A 15,200-nucleotide genomic window follows, 5' to 3' on the forward strand; every position below is an offset into this window, starting at 1 on the left:
ATTTGGTACTTACGAAAATTGTGATTCGAAACGGGCTTCGCCCTTAAGGAAATTTATAAAGGGTAGCTGGTAGGGGTGATTGGTCATTGAGGATGATAGGTCATAGTGTGATAGGTCATAAAGGGTGATCGGTGATGGGTGATCTACCTAAGGGGCTCCGCCATGGACTGACGGACTCCACCCTTGGCCACCATGGTTCCGCCATGGATTGACGGGCTTCGCCCTTAACCTTCATTGGTGTGTACAAATGGTCATTTACTAATTTACTTGTTAAAACAAAGACCCTACGCATGTGTAGGTACACAAGTACAATGGGAAAAAAAACAAAAATTAGATAGTCGACAAAAGTATATCGAATTGCATCTTGAATGAAAGAGGACGGAATTTTAAGACTACCCATATTTATTTATTTTCATCTAACGATTTACGGTTTGTGAAATAAAACATTTTGAATGATATGGATGAATTATAAACTATTATTGAAGAGAGATAAAGGTATGAAAGAATGTATGATCTAAGAATTGTTCTCGCGTTTTTTTCTTATTTGTGATAACTAAAATAACCCTTTCTCTTCGCACCTAAGCTAAAGTGTCCGACAGCCTTATCTTATTTTATTTTTTTCTCATTAAAAATATTAACCAAATGCGCATAAATGTCAAAAAGAGATTCTTTAGACACGTAATTGGCGGCAACTAGTGGATATATATATAAATTAAGTTGCAGGCCAAGTTACCATTTACAGTTAAACCCTAAAATCAAAACACTTCATTAATTACTCGGTTAATCAATTGACCAAAAACTTCATCTCTTGATCATCCATCCACGATTTCTTTGATCTGTCCACGGCCGATGGAACAAAATCATTCGATCCCAAAAAGCTCCGACAAGGCAGCAACATCGTCCACGAGCAACAACGTCGTCGAAGTAGAAGAGCAAAATCCGAGTCAACCAATAAGTAGATCATATGAGTGTAACTTTTGCAAAAGAGGTTTTACTAATGCACAAGCACTTGGAGGCCATATGAACATCCACCGCAAACATAAAGCTAAACTCAAAGAATCACTAATTATTTCCTCGCCTACAAATAATGATCAGGTTGTAAACAAACCGCTTCCACTTTTTGGAGACGGGTCAGCTGATTCAAGAAAAACTCATGAAGAAAATGTAAGGAGAGATGCATCACCATCTCCGCCGAAAGAGGTAGACCTCGAGCTCAGGTTAGGACAAGTTGTTCAATCTCCGGAGAATTATAATATGATTAATTCTGCTGCTACAAGAACCTTTTTCTAACAAACTCGATTTTAAAGTTTTCATTTTTTAATCATTTAATTATCATGTTCTTTCTTGTTAATAAATGTATTCTGAATTTTGGAATTAACCTTTTTTTGTTGTTAATTTCTGTTCCTATTTCAGATATATAACCATATATTATTGTTTGCTAATTAACTTTTTGTATCTAATTTCTTGTTTACATTCTTTTGTCTAGCTAGCTTCATGATATATATTTGTTTATTCATGTTCACTACTGCTATTTATCTTCTTGTCACAATATATATATATATATATATATATATTATATATATTATATTTTCTACGAGTTAGATGACATTTTAGTTATGTATATATACCCATATATAAATATGGAGATTTGATTCATGTTTTATGTTTATATATCTAGGGTAAAGAAACTTATTAGGCAATTAATGCAACTTATTAGCTACTTCATATAATTAACATTACTATTTAATCCAGTGTTGAAGTACGTATACTGCAAGTGTATAAATATATCTTAATGAACTGTGGAACGGTCGCGCGATTAATGCTAATTAAGTATGTATACTTATATACATTAAATGGAGTTAGAAAAGACTCTTTTTAGTGAGTAAGTACAGCATGAATGTATGATCAATTGTCGATCTAATTTAGGTAATTAAGTTTAAAGAAACCCTATGATGAATTAGTGCAATGAAATGTCTTAACACCGGGTAGCTAGCTAGCTAGGTACGTGGATATTTATAAGAAGCTAGCAGTGTGCCATAAATTAGGTGCATATATGCATGGTATTACTTAATATATGTATATGTGCCTTTAACAAGCTAGCTAGCTAGCTAGGTTAAACTTAACTTAATCTTAATTGCAAAGAAGATATATATATATATATATATATAGAGAGAGAGAGAGGAGGTTAGGGTTTATGTAGCTATTAGACACTCAAGCTTGGGTATAGAATCCCTTACATCTTGTTTTTTTAATCCATAAAAAGCATGGGGGTAAGTATTTATAGATATATTAAAAAATTAGTATCTGAGGGGTTTTACGTACACCCAAGCTTATGTGTCTAACAGCCACATACTCCATTTTCTGTATATGCTATATATATATAATACGGCCATTTAGCCCTGGCTATGGCTAATTAGTATGTCTGTATATGCTTTAGTAAGTTAGTGTTAATTGTGCTTGATGATGAGATCTAGCTAGGCTAGGGGACGTAGATTTAGAAGCACTTTAGGACAAATCTAGGTTAATTAAGGAAGATATATATTAAACCCCATTGAGTACGTAGCTAGATATCTTAATATATACTATAAGACAGTTGAACTAATTACTTATTAACTAATCAAATCGTTCGATTTTATCAAATTAATTATCGCTTATGTCATCATGTAGATAAACTATAAATTAAAAATCCTAATAATTATTATTCAAATATATTAGTATATTAGTGTTTATATTAATTTATAGAAAAAATCTCATGGATTTACACTTTTTTGTTTTTCATCAATAATTTACACTTTTTAATCCTGAATACATAATTTATATTTATTTTTATCCATCAACTTTAGAGAATTTTTTAAAATTTACAATCATTCAATTAGTTAAAAAAAATTTCAACATAATCTCTCAATAAAAAATGTATATAATTTTATCTTTTTTTATATATTAGCTTTGTGTATTAATGTTTTAAGTTACAATTGTCACTTAAATCAAGAGTCCTAATTGTTATCAAAGAATATGAAAACAATCATAGTTGTTATCTAATTATCATAAAACAGATGATTGAAAATAAACCTATTCGTGTTATAGACCCGCATAATGATCAAATACATATACTTGAATGTCAACTACATGATCACATGTTTATATTTTAGTTTTAATTATTTTTTATAATAATATCACATTATAAGTAAAACTGGTTTCAAAAACTTATATGATAAAGAAATTATTATAACATGTGCCTTGTGGGATGACTACGGCAAACAATTCCATCAATATGTTTCAGCTAATAATGGAAGTGACGAACCTGTGATTATGATACTACAACCTGCAAAGTATAACACTTGGGACCATATATTTTCAAAATTATAAGCTTTTATGACTTAAATATATGAAAATCTAATATTGATAATATCGTAAACCTCGTGTCCAGTGTTGAACACGGGTTAAAAATCTCGTATATATACTAGATATAAAGGCCATTAGTAGAGAAATGTTATATTTGATCGATCAAAGAGGGTAAGTTTGGCTGAGAAAATTGACAACATATGTATTATTAAAAATTTAAAATTGAGAGATATATCAGTGTTCAGGCTATAAGATAGAAGAAAGTAGTCGAGCTACTTTTGGCAATAAGTATGCCAATATATATGATATGCATTTTCACTATAACGTAATTCTCGTTTAATTAATTTGTATTAACCTAGAAAGGAATTGAACTTGGAAGAATAGGATGCGCGAATGGACGATTACAATGTATTGGATAGACTTGAACTTGGATTAATAAATAAAAAGCCCTTTTTACTTAGTCGAAGATCGATGAATATGTGTACATTCCCATGACATAATTTGATCAGTGGTTACTCTTTTATATAGACATCCTTACGATGATTTAACAATCGTTGTTTTTACACATTGTCGTTGTAACAATAAATTTATATAACATATATTTTGCCTTCATCTTTGAATTTCGACTGTCGCTGATATAATTAACATGACCCAAAGTGGCACATAAATAGGTTTAATTGTTTTTTAGAAAAGTTTGGATCCAGGAATTGAAGAACTTCCGTCTAGCAATGATGAATTATTCTCATTTCTTTGTTTTTTACCACATTGTTAAACTTATGTTCGATGTGGATGTAATAAATGTAAAGATAATACGAGTATATCAAATGAATTGTGATATTACTCTCAATTCCAAAAATAATTATTCGACTAGCTTGATCCGGTATTCGAAGATCATTCTTGGATAATCTAAAGATTTGGTTCTTGATTTTGGCAAGCACGTACATGAACCCTTTGCAAAAAAAAAAAGTAATTTAATTTCAGTCTATATATATTTCCTCTCACGTAGATTGAATTCTCTTGTTAGAGATTTAGAGATACCCAATTAATGGAAGATATATATTATGAGTATTAATAAACCAGTTAATCTCCTTAATTGTAATGTTTCTCCATAGATAAAAGTAATGCTGTTACAAAACCCAGTTTTCTTGGCATTTAAACCATGTCTAATGACTATATCTAGCTCTCATACTGATGTGCTTGGTGTGTGGATTTAAATGTAACGAATGGATATGAACTATCCTTATGAGTTTTTCTTTTTCTTTTTTTTAGCAATTTGTTTCAAGAAATTGGATTTCACGTACGTAACTCAGAAAATGAGTTACTGAAAAATTAGATAGAATACATGGAAGGTTAGCAGAGATTTCAATTCATGATTCCTTCTTTCTCTTTCATTCCCACAATATTCTTCCAAATTTTATCTAATCTAATGTTTAACATATTTCCAAGATCGTTATACATTAGTTAATTATTCTTTCAAACCTAAAACCATTTCCATTCCCATATTACTAATCCTAAATGCAAACCAAATACACTCTTTGGTCAACTGCATGCATCGGTGCTAATTATAAAGCCTTTTCTTTTTTGAACATTCAAAATCTGGTATGAATCCTTGCCTAATAAAAGAAACAAAAGAAAAGACAGCCCAAACCGGCCAAACCAAGCTTGTATTTGGCTGACCAAGCCAACTTGGCCAGTTGGCTTTGACATTTTCAGAACGAATAAGGTTAACGATTTGGCTGAGAGTCTACCATTCGAACAAGTCAAACCAGGCCATGAACACCCCAAGGTACACTCAATAGACAATATAAGAACGTAACACAAGTGCAGTTGACCATATTTATCTTGTTTCCAACCTTGGGCTTTATGCAACAGGTATATCTGTATCATGCTCAACAATCCAATAAAAAGAAGTTTGATTCAAAAACAACTAGAGTAGATTTTGTGTTGTAAATCACTTTTGCTAGTAATGATATACCAGGAGGTCCAAATCATTTGTCATTCATCTCCTCATTTCGTCCCTTGCTTATATCACAATCGCATGTATCATATGTTTGAATTTAACCAATTTTCTAAATTTATAAAATCAAATCCTGAACTTTTATACCAGTGGTTTAAGGACTGGATAAACCTTTAGAAACTTGATGAAGAAAAGAAGGTTGTTTTATTAATTTCAAAATAAACCCCAACTGAAGAAATACGAAAAAAACCATTGCCTTCAGCAAATGGTTAGTTATGCATTTGAGCAGTCACCTAGTACAAGATACAAAATTTGAGCAGAATTATAAGTTTATAACCAACTTGTATTTAAATTCATGGTAACAGTGAACTAGTGATATAATAACAAATTTTATCTAAATCCAATTCAATTATTACTATATCTTGTGATGTGTTTGTTCACAGAATAAAACCATAATTAATTCTTTCAAATAGCATGAAAATTAGTTTTAGGGGCCTAGGTGGCGGTTATTTCTATGTACAACACTTTGATGGGTGTTATACATAACCCTAAACTCTACAAATAGCAAAATCCTACCAACTCACAAATAGTTTTTTGAGTAAAACTAACGTTTTAAATCAGCGTTGCTTAGTGTAACAATAATGTTATGGTAATAAAATAGCACATGAATAATAAATTCTTTCAAACCGAATAGCATGAACTTATATCTCTCTGCCTGCATGCTAAACTATATAGCATGCTATGCATATTACATCTGAAGCAAATTCATAGGAAGTCGGGAATATTCATAAAAACAAAACAAATAATAATCATCATGACAGCAGAAGGAAAGTTATATGCTTAGACAAGTCAAAGTCACCATCAGAAATCAAATAATCAAAAATATTAAACTCAAACTCACACGAAAATATAAGGGGGAAAAAAACATGGAACATAGTACAGGCAACAATTTTTACTTATTTACTTTTTGTTATTAATGAGGGTTAGCTCAACGTCTAACGGATCAAACAAATTAACAGTCACCTAAAGTATATTACTAACGCCTACTAAAATCGTTTTAAACATTTACCAACCTGCCCACCTACACATTTTCACCTCTAAAGACATAGGCATGACACATGCAACTAAGAAGAGCATCATCATCATCATCAAATGGATACTAACATAAAAAATATTTAATTACCAGCATCTTAGTGCTTCAACAACAGAACATGGAGGAAAGCTATGGAAAAGAGAACCAACTCCAGAATCCATCTTAAACCTGCCCACTGCAAAAAGGTTGATATAAATTGAGCCAAAAAGGAACATAAACACAATTCTAATCAAGTACTAAAAAACTCACCTGGTAAGATGATCAAACTGTATCACATGATAAGTTCTGCCCAGCTAGATCAGCTAGTCAACAATAATTTCATCTAAAAGTTAACCACAAATTCAATTTAGAACAAACTGATTGCTAATAACGTGATCATCACCAGCTGAATCACCACGATATATAATCGAACATATACAACAAAAAGAGACATTTCCAAACATTTGTATCTAACTACATGTTTCACATAAACTAAACACCAATGAGCACCCAGCAAAAAGAAAGGCATTTATTACCAGAAAACTAGCAGGAACTCAGCATAATGCACTCAAGATAACATCTCAGTCCTCAAGCTGCCATCAGTAAAGACAGGCTAGTATTAAACGGCTATCAACAATACACAACCAAATTGTAAACGTTTTAAGAGAGATTGGGGACAAAAGATAACATGATGAAAGTCATTTAAAAGATAGCAATTCAAAGTTAACATTAAAACTAATGACCAACGCCTTTTTTGGCTCTCAGAGATTCAAGGGCCCTTTCCCGCAACTCAATTTCAAGTTTCTTTGGATCAGATAATCCCTCTTCATGGCTATCTTGACTCTTATCAAGATCTGAAGATGGAGAGACATTCTCTCCGGCTTTCAGTTTGAGCTTCTCTGAGCGTCGACTATCCTTTTTGCGACGTCTTTCTTCCCGTCGTTTACGCTTTTCTTCTTTCTTCATTCTTCTCTCCTCTTTGCGTCTTCTCTTAGCTTCCTTCTTGCTGTCTGCATGGGAGTCATCACTATCATCATCTGATGAGACATCTTTCCTTTTTGACCTTTTGTGTTTTCTCCTATGGTCACTTTCCTCAGAGCCAGAATCTAATGACCCACTTCGCTTATGCCTCTCAACTTTTTGCAACAATTTGGGCAATTTCGTTGCTTCCTGAATCATCTCATCAGCTTTATATCCTTTTTCAGGGCAATGTGTCATGTCATTTGATAATTCAGGATAAATTCTCCTTCCATCATCACTCTTGCTGTCAATTTACAAAAAATGAATAATAAGAACACCAACTCATTAAGTGTGTTGCAGAGTATGCTAGATTGCTGGTAAAAGAAAACACCTTTTACTATCCATAGCTTGAGGGCCACTGGAGTGATGCTGACTAGCTAACTTTTCAGAAGGTTGTTTAGTTTTGTCAAGTTTATCATTTACTGGATTTTTGTTCTCATATTTGTCTTCCTTCGATCTGTAAAAAAAATAGAAAAGAACACTACCATTCATTTTGGATTCTATAAAGAACCGGTTAAAATCAATATAGGATAGAGGTATCAAGATGTGCCAGTTGGTTTGGGTTAGTCGTGCCAGATAGCCAAGCTCATACACTTTTTGTCCATTGATTATCATTACAAAATCAATATTATTACAACCAAAATCTAAATCTTTGAATAAAAATTTAGGCTATTCACAATCCAATTTGAGTGGCCCCTATTTATCCAATTCTTTATTAGAACTGTTTGAGAGAAAACACAACCAAAATTGACCCAAGAAACAGGTCAAAATATCTACCTAGAGTATTCATCATATATCGGATAAAGAGCTAACCTGGAAAAAGTCCTTCTTTCCACCTCTACACGATCCAAACGATCCTTAGCATTCATACTTCCTCTTTGTCTTGGTGGAGGTATAGGGCTGTCAGAAAACAATAGCATTTGTTAGTAGGTTTTACAGGACCCTGTCAGCAAAACTGGACATGATAGACTGCATAACAATACATATATGAACAGACACTAACTACACAAAGATATATGGCCTGCAATACCTTGTCTCCTGACTAAGACTTCTCCCAATGGCTGGTGGAGATGCCGAACGGGGAGACTTATATGGTGAGGATGATAAAGCTTGCTCTCCATTATGAGAGATTCTACGACCCTTTGAATCTCTTTCTAAAGACCTTACTGATACAGGTGGATGCTCAGCAGTCTCTTTCCGTGGAGCTTGACGATCAGGAACACTTCTGTGAACAAATCTGCAAATTTCTTTACGATTCAGAATTGTACAAATAATAAGAGAATATCATAAAGGGAAATATCTAACTTAAAAGTGTCAAAGACCTGTGTTCGTCTCTTGAAGATTGTACAGGTGATCTCTGCTGATGTTTTGGCGATCCCCTTTTTAGCATTGAAGGGGGTGTAGCATGTTTAGGAGACAACGAAACACGTCCTGAAGGTGAAGAAGACCTACTTCCTGGAGTTAGGGATCTCTGACGCCCAGGGAAAGTTGTCCTGCGTCGAACTGGAGAAGGAGATCGATGATGTGGACTAGATAAAGCTCTTTGATATCGCTGTCTCACAGGAGATGGGGACCTGCCACGAACTGGAGGAGGAGATCTAGAATGCATAGGAGATAGCGACATGTTTCGAGGAGAAGATTCAGATGAATGTGACCAGGGTCGATAAGGACGTTGCGGCCTGCGTTGAAAAGGGGATGGTGACCTTCGCCTAATAGGGGACCGCGACCTGCGACGGATGGGGGATCGCGACCTGCGGCGAATGGGGGATCGCGACCTCCTAAAAGCAGGAGACCGTGACCTCCTGTGAATGGGAGATCGCATCCTACGCCGAATGGGGGTCCGTGACCTTCGCCTAATAGGAGTACGCGATCTCCGAATAGGGGAACGTGATCTCCTCCGAGTGGGAGACCGTGACCTTCGCCAGATGGGAGATCGTGATCTGTGCCTTATAGTTGACCTTGATGTGCGTCGAACAGGTGACCGTGATCTGTTCAACACTGGTGACCTAGATCTACGTCGTGAGGGAGATTTAAGCCTTCGCCTTACAGGAGAAGGTGACCTTATGCGCGAACTTGATCCATATCTCTTAGGTGGGGATCGCATACGTGAGTCGACTCGACGAGGTGTTGAAGATCTTCTTGATAAAGAGCGGTGCCTCCTTTCAGAAGAAAGGGAACGTCTTGTGGGTTTAGGAGATGCTGACAAGCTTCTTGACCTGAGATGACGATAAACACATATTTAACTTTAGTAGGCTGAAAATGAAAGAAAATCTTTACATAATACAAATACCATTACTGAAAATGTAACATGGTTGAGAAGATGGTCAATTAAAACAAATAAAATCATCAATGTTTTTATAGTTGACAACACACCTTGAAGGACTTCTAGAATTAGACAAGGACTTGCTAAAGGACCTAGAACGTGCCCGTCTGCTAAAAAAACAAAACAAAAAAATAATAAGCACTGAGATAGTAAATGCAAGATAATATCAAGATGGAAAGAGTCTGGGACCCTTGAAGTTTAAATCAGTAATCAAGATAAATACCGAGGTGGTGACAAAGAATGATCAGCTGAATGTGGAGACGGGTTAATCCTGTAAACGATAAGCAAATAAAGGGAGGTTTTAACAAGGCTTTCATATTGACATATAGCTTATATATCACAAGACTTTCATAGTAAAAGTTTTTATTCATGTTCTAAACTTATGTAAATGCTAATATATGATTGTGTTACTCTAACCTGGGCAATTCTTGTGTGCCATTCCTCTCATCAGCTTCTTTATCCTCAGCTGACCACTTGCTAGAAAACTTCGTGGGTCTCCTTGAGTGCGGCTCCAAAGCAGCAGCTTTCACGTTGTCAGCCTCTCTGTCCTACAGTAGTGTGAGGAAAGGACATGAACCCAAAAAATTGCAGAAGCAAGCTGAATATCATAAAAAAAACCACAAGTCAAAACCAAAAACTTGACCCTATAGAACTAACTCTTGCATAGAAAAAATTAATACCATATTCACTCTTTCTTGCTCATACTCACGGCCTTCCTTCTCTTTTGTTTTCTTCAATTCTCTGGTTATGCGATCCGTATCCTCCTAAATACATAATACAGTGAGATGGAAAACAACATATAAAAAAACCGCACAACTCACCAAATATTAAATATAGGATATACCTGCTTCTTCCTAGTTTCTTCCTCCTTGGCATCCAGGAATTGTTGTGGGACCCCACTCGCGTTCTGCTGCGCACTAAGTAAATGTGTCCAAAGCTCCTTCATAAACTTCCCTGTATTTTTCTCCATAAACCCAGTAAGTGAAATTTGAATCTCTTTGCCATTAACTACCTGCATTAAACAAAATGTGCAACAAACTGTCAAAAGTACTTCACATAGCTACATCTAGGGAAAAAGATTCACATAGCTACATCTAGGGAAAAAGATCTAGTGATATATGTAGCTTTATTCGTCTTGTATACAGAAAAATAATCAAAAGAAAGTAATAATATCGATCAACATGAATACCAAAGCAAATTATTTAAGATGCCCTTTATGGGTATCTAATAGTCCACTTCCAATAATGTATACTGTACACTAGTATACTTCAATTCTACTCTGATTAATTATAATCCAAACTTTGTTTGTATTGTATTCTATAAATGGTAGTAGGTTACCTTCTCCTCAAGAAGACCATAAATGAAATTAATGAGAACCTCGTCCTCAAATCCAAGTAGTTCAGTTACCCTGTGAGCTATCCATGGCCTCATGACATCCATTTTAACTTTTGTCATGTCCACCTGATACAAGACCGAATTAATGTCAAAAGCAACTTATGACACAGCCAAAGAGCACAGTAGCACACCTAGTTAAGTAAAGACAACAAAGTTACAGGTAATTGGATCTTTGTGCTAATAATGCAATCATGAAAACTGAAAAACTTCCCTATTTGATATGTCATGCTAATATTAAAACATCAATTTGATAAAACTTCAGGATAGATGCCTTGCATTCACATAATAACAATTACAAAATAAACCAAATCTTGATTTGCCTCCACAGGAATCCTTTTTTATATTTGTTAGTTATATCTGATAGGTACACACATGCTTTTCAATTATCAAATCAAATTTTGCAACTTTCATGGAATCATGGGAATGAACCGCCATCAATATCAACATACATACTAGATATAGGGTACATGCAGAGAAAATGACAAAAAGATGCAAAAACACTAAATTACATTAATTCACTTAAGATTAGGACCATTTACTGATTTTCATATTAAGGCCATGAAGGTTCAAAGTAAAACAAAAAAGAGTTGAAACTTGAGAACATTTAAAAACTTAAAATACATGAGAACAAATTCAATCACACGCCAATTTCGCAGTTTTCCACCTTTTTTGTGTTCTCATTTGAACCCCTGTAGCTTTTTTTACACACGAATAAACATGTAACCGTGTAGTTCTCGCACTTCTTGATCTTTTGTAGTTCTCATTTAAACCCATTCCTCAACTTATATGTGTGTATATATTTATACACTACTATTCCCCCGTCCTCGAGACTAACAACCCCTAAATCTTCTATTATCTAGAGTTATGATATTCATCATTATACATATGATTACACGCCATCTCTCTAGTCTCTATATAATAAAACAAACTTCTTTCTAGAAGGTTTTGTTTGGAAAAGTCCTATGTGGCATGGCTAGAGTGCTAGACACCCTTTACAAATTTCAATATGCATCTAATGATATCAATCATATCATATATCAGCTTACTAATTTATGTTATGTCTATTTTCATTTTAACAATTTAAATTAAGTTTTTGTTTTGCCTATCTACTCTTTCATCGTTACATATATTGTGAATTTTTCTCTCATGTGCATATATATTCCTTGAATACAAAGCCTCACATAATTAAAATTTGGTTTTTCATCTTTCTCTATCCTTTTTTTATTACGTTTTAAACACACATTCATCATTATTTGGATAAATAAATGTATATGCACCTTTTGCAATAATGCCGTTATACTAGATAAAAGATACCTAAAAGAAACATCTATGGCAATGTCGTAATGATGTGTTAATTTAAAATGTCAAGTTCTTGGGCGTGTAGTTAAGTTAGTTAAATGATTGAGCAATTTTGCTTTTTCAAATTTCAATTAAATGAGGTGAGGTGTTCAATCCTTGTGAGCGACACCACTACTCGCCTAGCAGCTCAGTCAGTTCGATTTACCTCTTACGTGTTGGGTCTGGGCGGTCTGGCGTCACCTAACCAAACTCGTCATAATAGTTTTTAATACTATCCGCGTGTTACGCAGGTTGATAAGCTAGTTCCAGTATATAGAATTCTAATAAATTATCAAAAGCATTTGACTTTTTAACACACAGATCTACATTTATCTCAATTTAATTTCAACAATGACACACATTTATAACACACACACACACATATATACATATAGATATACATAATTATATATATATAACGAACCAGATTCTCCAATTCAGGAGGAAACTTCTGAGATTTAAGAAGCTTAGCATGTTTATTAGAGAATCGAGTGTCTTGATCAGCCGTAGTTCCCTAAATCCAACGCAAAAATTAATCAATAATTTCATCGATTTCGATTTTTATTATATATACAATATAATATATATATATATATATATATGAATGAGAAATTGAAAGAAAACTTACTCGAAAGAAACCGCCTGACATGATTTAGTGATTAGGGCGAATGAGGATGAAGCTATGTGAGAGTGTGGGAAGTGTGTGGGAAGTATGTACGAATAATAAGTGCAAATTAGGGTTATGAATGAATGAGGGGAGATTTTTATTTTTAAGGGATTGGGGATTTCTATGGTACAAGTTGTTAATGCGTGTTGTATGATGTAAAAGAAAAGATTTTTTAAAGCGTTCCCTTGAAGTTTTGAGGAAATAAGAAAGTGTAACTCTACCATGTTTTTGAACCGATCGGTTAGTAGTTTTCATGAAATCGGTTCATGAGGGACAGGATGCGATTGGCGAAAATAATCGGCTATTTTTTGTCGCAAGCATCGACACCTTCCATCGGCAAGGTCAATCGACCACATTTGGCTGATACAAGTGAACGTTGGGCCTGACCATGTGGCTAAAAGTGACCATTTTTTTTTATAAAATTCGAACGTTAGGAGCGTGTAATTTTGTTTTTTTTTGTTTTTTTAATTTCTATATAAACCACCATCAACAAACATACTACATATTCATCAAAACAAACCACATGACTCGATGCATTCCCACATGCTTGGCGATGACAAGCATAAAATCGTCGTCAGGTTTCTGATTGATGACAAACAAGCTCAAAATACTGCTCACCTAGTCGAAATTTACGAACTTCGAGCGCACCATAACGAGCTCGATGTCTAGTATGTTGCATACCTGCAACAGAAGGTCGCCTGGTTGGACCAAACATTTAAGCAGCTTAATGTTGCCAAAGTTACATTAGCAAAGACACTTGAACACGCTTTATTTTGGCAAGGTAGTGTCGGCGAAGTAGACCCGGGATAGGAATATGCGACTCCCCCCGATGAGAAGATGAACTCCCCTGAACACTATGAATACATCCATCGCAATGACGGTGAAAGTGACGTGGAGTCTGACGATTCGCGATTTCGTTACCCCTAAGTTGTAATTTTAGTTTTAGGATAATCTTTTAATTTGGTATGTTTTAAATAAATGTAATGTTTAGTTATTTAAATGTTTAATAAATGAATTGTTTAAAAAAATTGGTAACTTTTTGCAAGAAATTGGCACTACACCATCACTTTTGGCTATTTTTTGGCAAGAATTTGCTATAGCACGTGACACTTCCCTATTGGCCGAAAACTTACGAATAGCCAATTTGTTTTTGAGCTTGGAACAAATCATTGCTTCCTTGATATCAAACTTAACTTTGAAGTTATGTTTACTACTGTCTTCTTCAATCACTAAATTTGTTGTTTGTAGAAATAAACGTATATCTTAGTTAAAGGTGGTCAGATTTTTATAATTTAAAGATATTGTACATAGAAAAAGAAAAAAAATTGCTTATGGAAAAAAAATGAAAAGAAAAAGAGATTTGGTTTTTGGATAAACTCAAGAGTGAAGCTTTTTACAAATGAAAAAGACTTCGCCTTATTATTATTTAAATTTTTATCACAATTTTTTTATATAGATTTCGTTATCCGTAGTTTTAAGGAGCGTTATGAATAACAACTATTAAAATTTAGTGTACTAAATGGTTATTGGCTGTATCTTTACTTTTTATATATTTACTAAGCGTTATACACTTATACTTACGGCTTACCCTGTATGGTGGTGTTGTCCAAATGGCTCAAAGTTGAACAAAGGGATGACAGAGGATTAAAAAGGAATGATTGGATTACTCTTGCCGGTGGATTTGCCAATGTCCTTTTGAATTATCATCTACTACTTGACTTGTTATATATTAATGCCCAATTTTTATAGTAAAGATGTATTTGGCCATCTTAGCTCCAAATAGTCACATGGATAGATGTTGAAACTTTTGGCAATGGTCATTTTGGAAGTGGTTGTATAAGTGTTTTTGTATGTTTTGAAATGCGGATTCTGTCTAAATAGGTTTCAAGTCTTAGTTACAAACTTTCAATGTTCAGATTTAGTTTTTCAGGTGCAAGAAAATTAGTTGAATGTTGCACATTATGAGACAATGGACCACATTAGTCATGTTTTTGTACGGGATGTGTTGCATCTACGAGACATGCGCCACTTTTAAATGGTTTTAAGCAAAGCGCCACATTAGATTATTGATGAGTTGAACGAATCA

General features: G+C 34.1%; 2 protein-coding genes across 3 annotated transcripts; one reads left to right on the forward strand and one right to left on the reverse strand.

The window, feature by feature from the left end:
• Positions 1–849: 849 nt before the first annotated feature.
• Positions 850–1,290, forward strand: LOC122609229 (transcriptional regulator TAC1-like). The gene has a single exon (XM_043782288.1). The coding sequence runs from the start codon at positions 850–852 to the stop codon at positions 1,288–1,290; it is 441 nt and encodes a 146-aa protein (XP_043638223.1).
• Positions 1,291–6,952: 5,662 nt separating this feature from the next.
• On the reverse strand, positions 6,953–13,174 carry LOC122606909 (serine/arginine repetitive matrix protein 1). 2 transcript variants are annotated; one of them, XM_043779797.1, is made up of 13 exons: positions 13,076–13,174; positions 12,872–12,961; positions 11,053–11,175; positions 10,559–10,726; positions 10,395–10,478; positions 10,132–10,262; positions 9,938–9,985; positions 9,765–9,821; positions 8,714–9,607; positions 8,422–8,628; positions 8,205–8,291; positions 7,723–7,848; positions 6,953–7,635 (listed from the first exon to the last, which is right to left on the reverse strand). In XM_043779797.1, the coding sequence occupies exons 1-13, from the start codon at positions 13,094–13,096 to the stop codon at positions 7,107–7,109; spliced, it is 2,565 nt and encodes an 854-aa protein (XP_043635732.1). In that variant the 5' UTR covers positions 13,097–13,174; the 3' UTR covers positions 6,953–7,106. The 2 variants fall into 2 exon arrangements, with proteins under 2 accessions (XP_043635732.1, XP_043635731.1); XM_043779796.1 differs by having other exon boundaries at positions 9,765–9,824.
• Between the last annotated feature and the right edge of the window lie 2,026 nt (positions 13,175–15,200).

The sequence above is a fragment of the Erigeron canadensis genome, chromosome 7, assembly GCF_010389155.1.
Source record: "Erigeron canadensis isolate Cc75 chromosome 7, C_canadensis_v1, whole genome shotgun sequence".
Lineage (NCBI taxonomy): Eukaryota > Viridiplantae > Streptophyta > Magnoliopsida > Asterales > Asteraceae > Erigeron > Erigeron canadensis.

What these genes read in the sequence shown, in the direction of transcription:
- LOC122609229 (XM_043782288.1), top strand. Translation starts at nt 850, where the DNA reads ATGGAACAAAATCATTCGATCCCAAAAAGCTCCGACAAGGCAGCAACA.
- LOC122606909 (XM_043779796.1), bottom strand. Translation starts at nt 13,096, where the DNA reads ATGTCAGGCGGTTTCTTTCGA. An exon ending in TGTCAGGCGGTTTCTTTCGA is followed by an intron (nt 12,962 to 13,075) that starts GTAAGTTTTCTT and finishes CGTTGGATTTAG; the next exon opens with GGAACTACGGCTGATCAAGA. An exon ending in CAAGCTATGGATAGTAAAAG is followed by an intron (nt 7,636 to 7,722) that starts GTGTTTTCTTTT and finishes GTAAATTGACAG; the next exon opens with CAAGAGTGATGATGGAAGGA.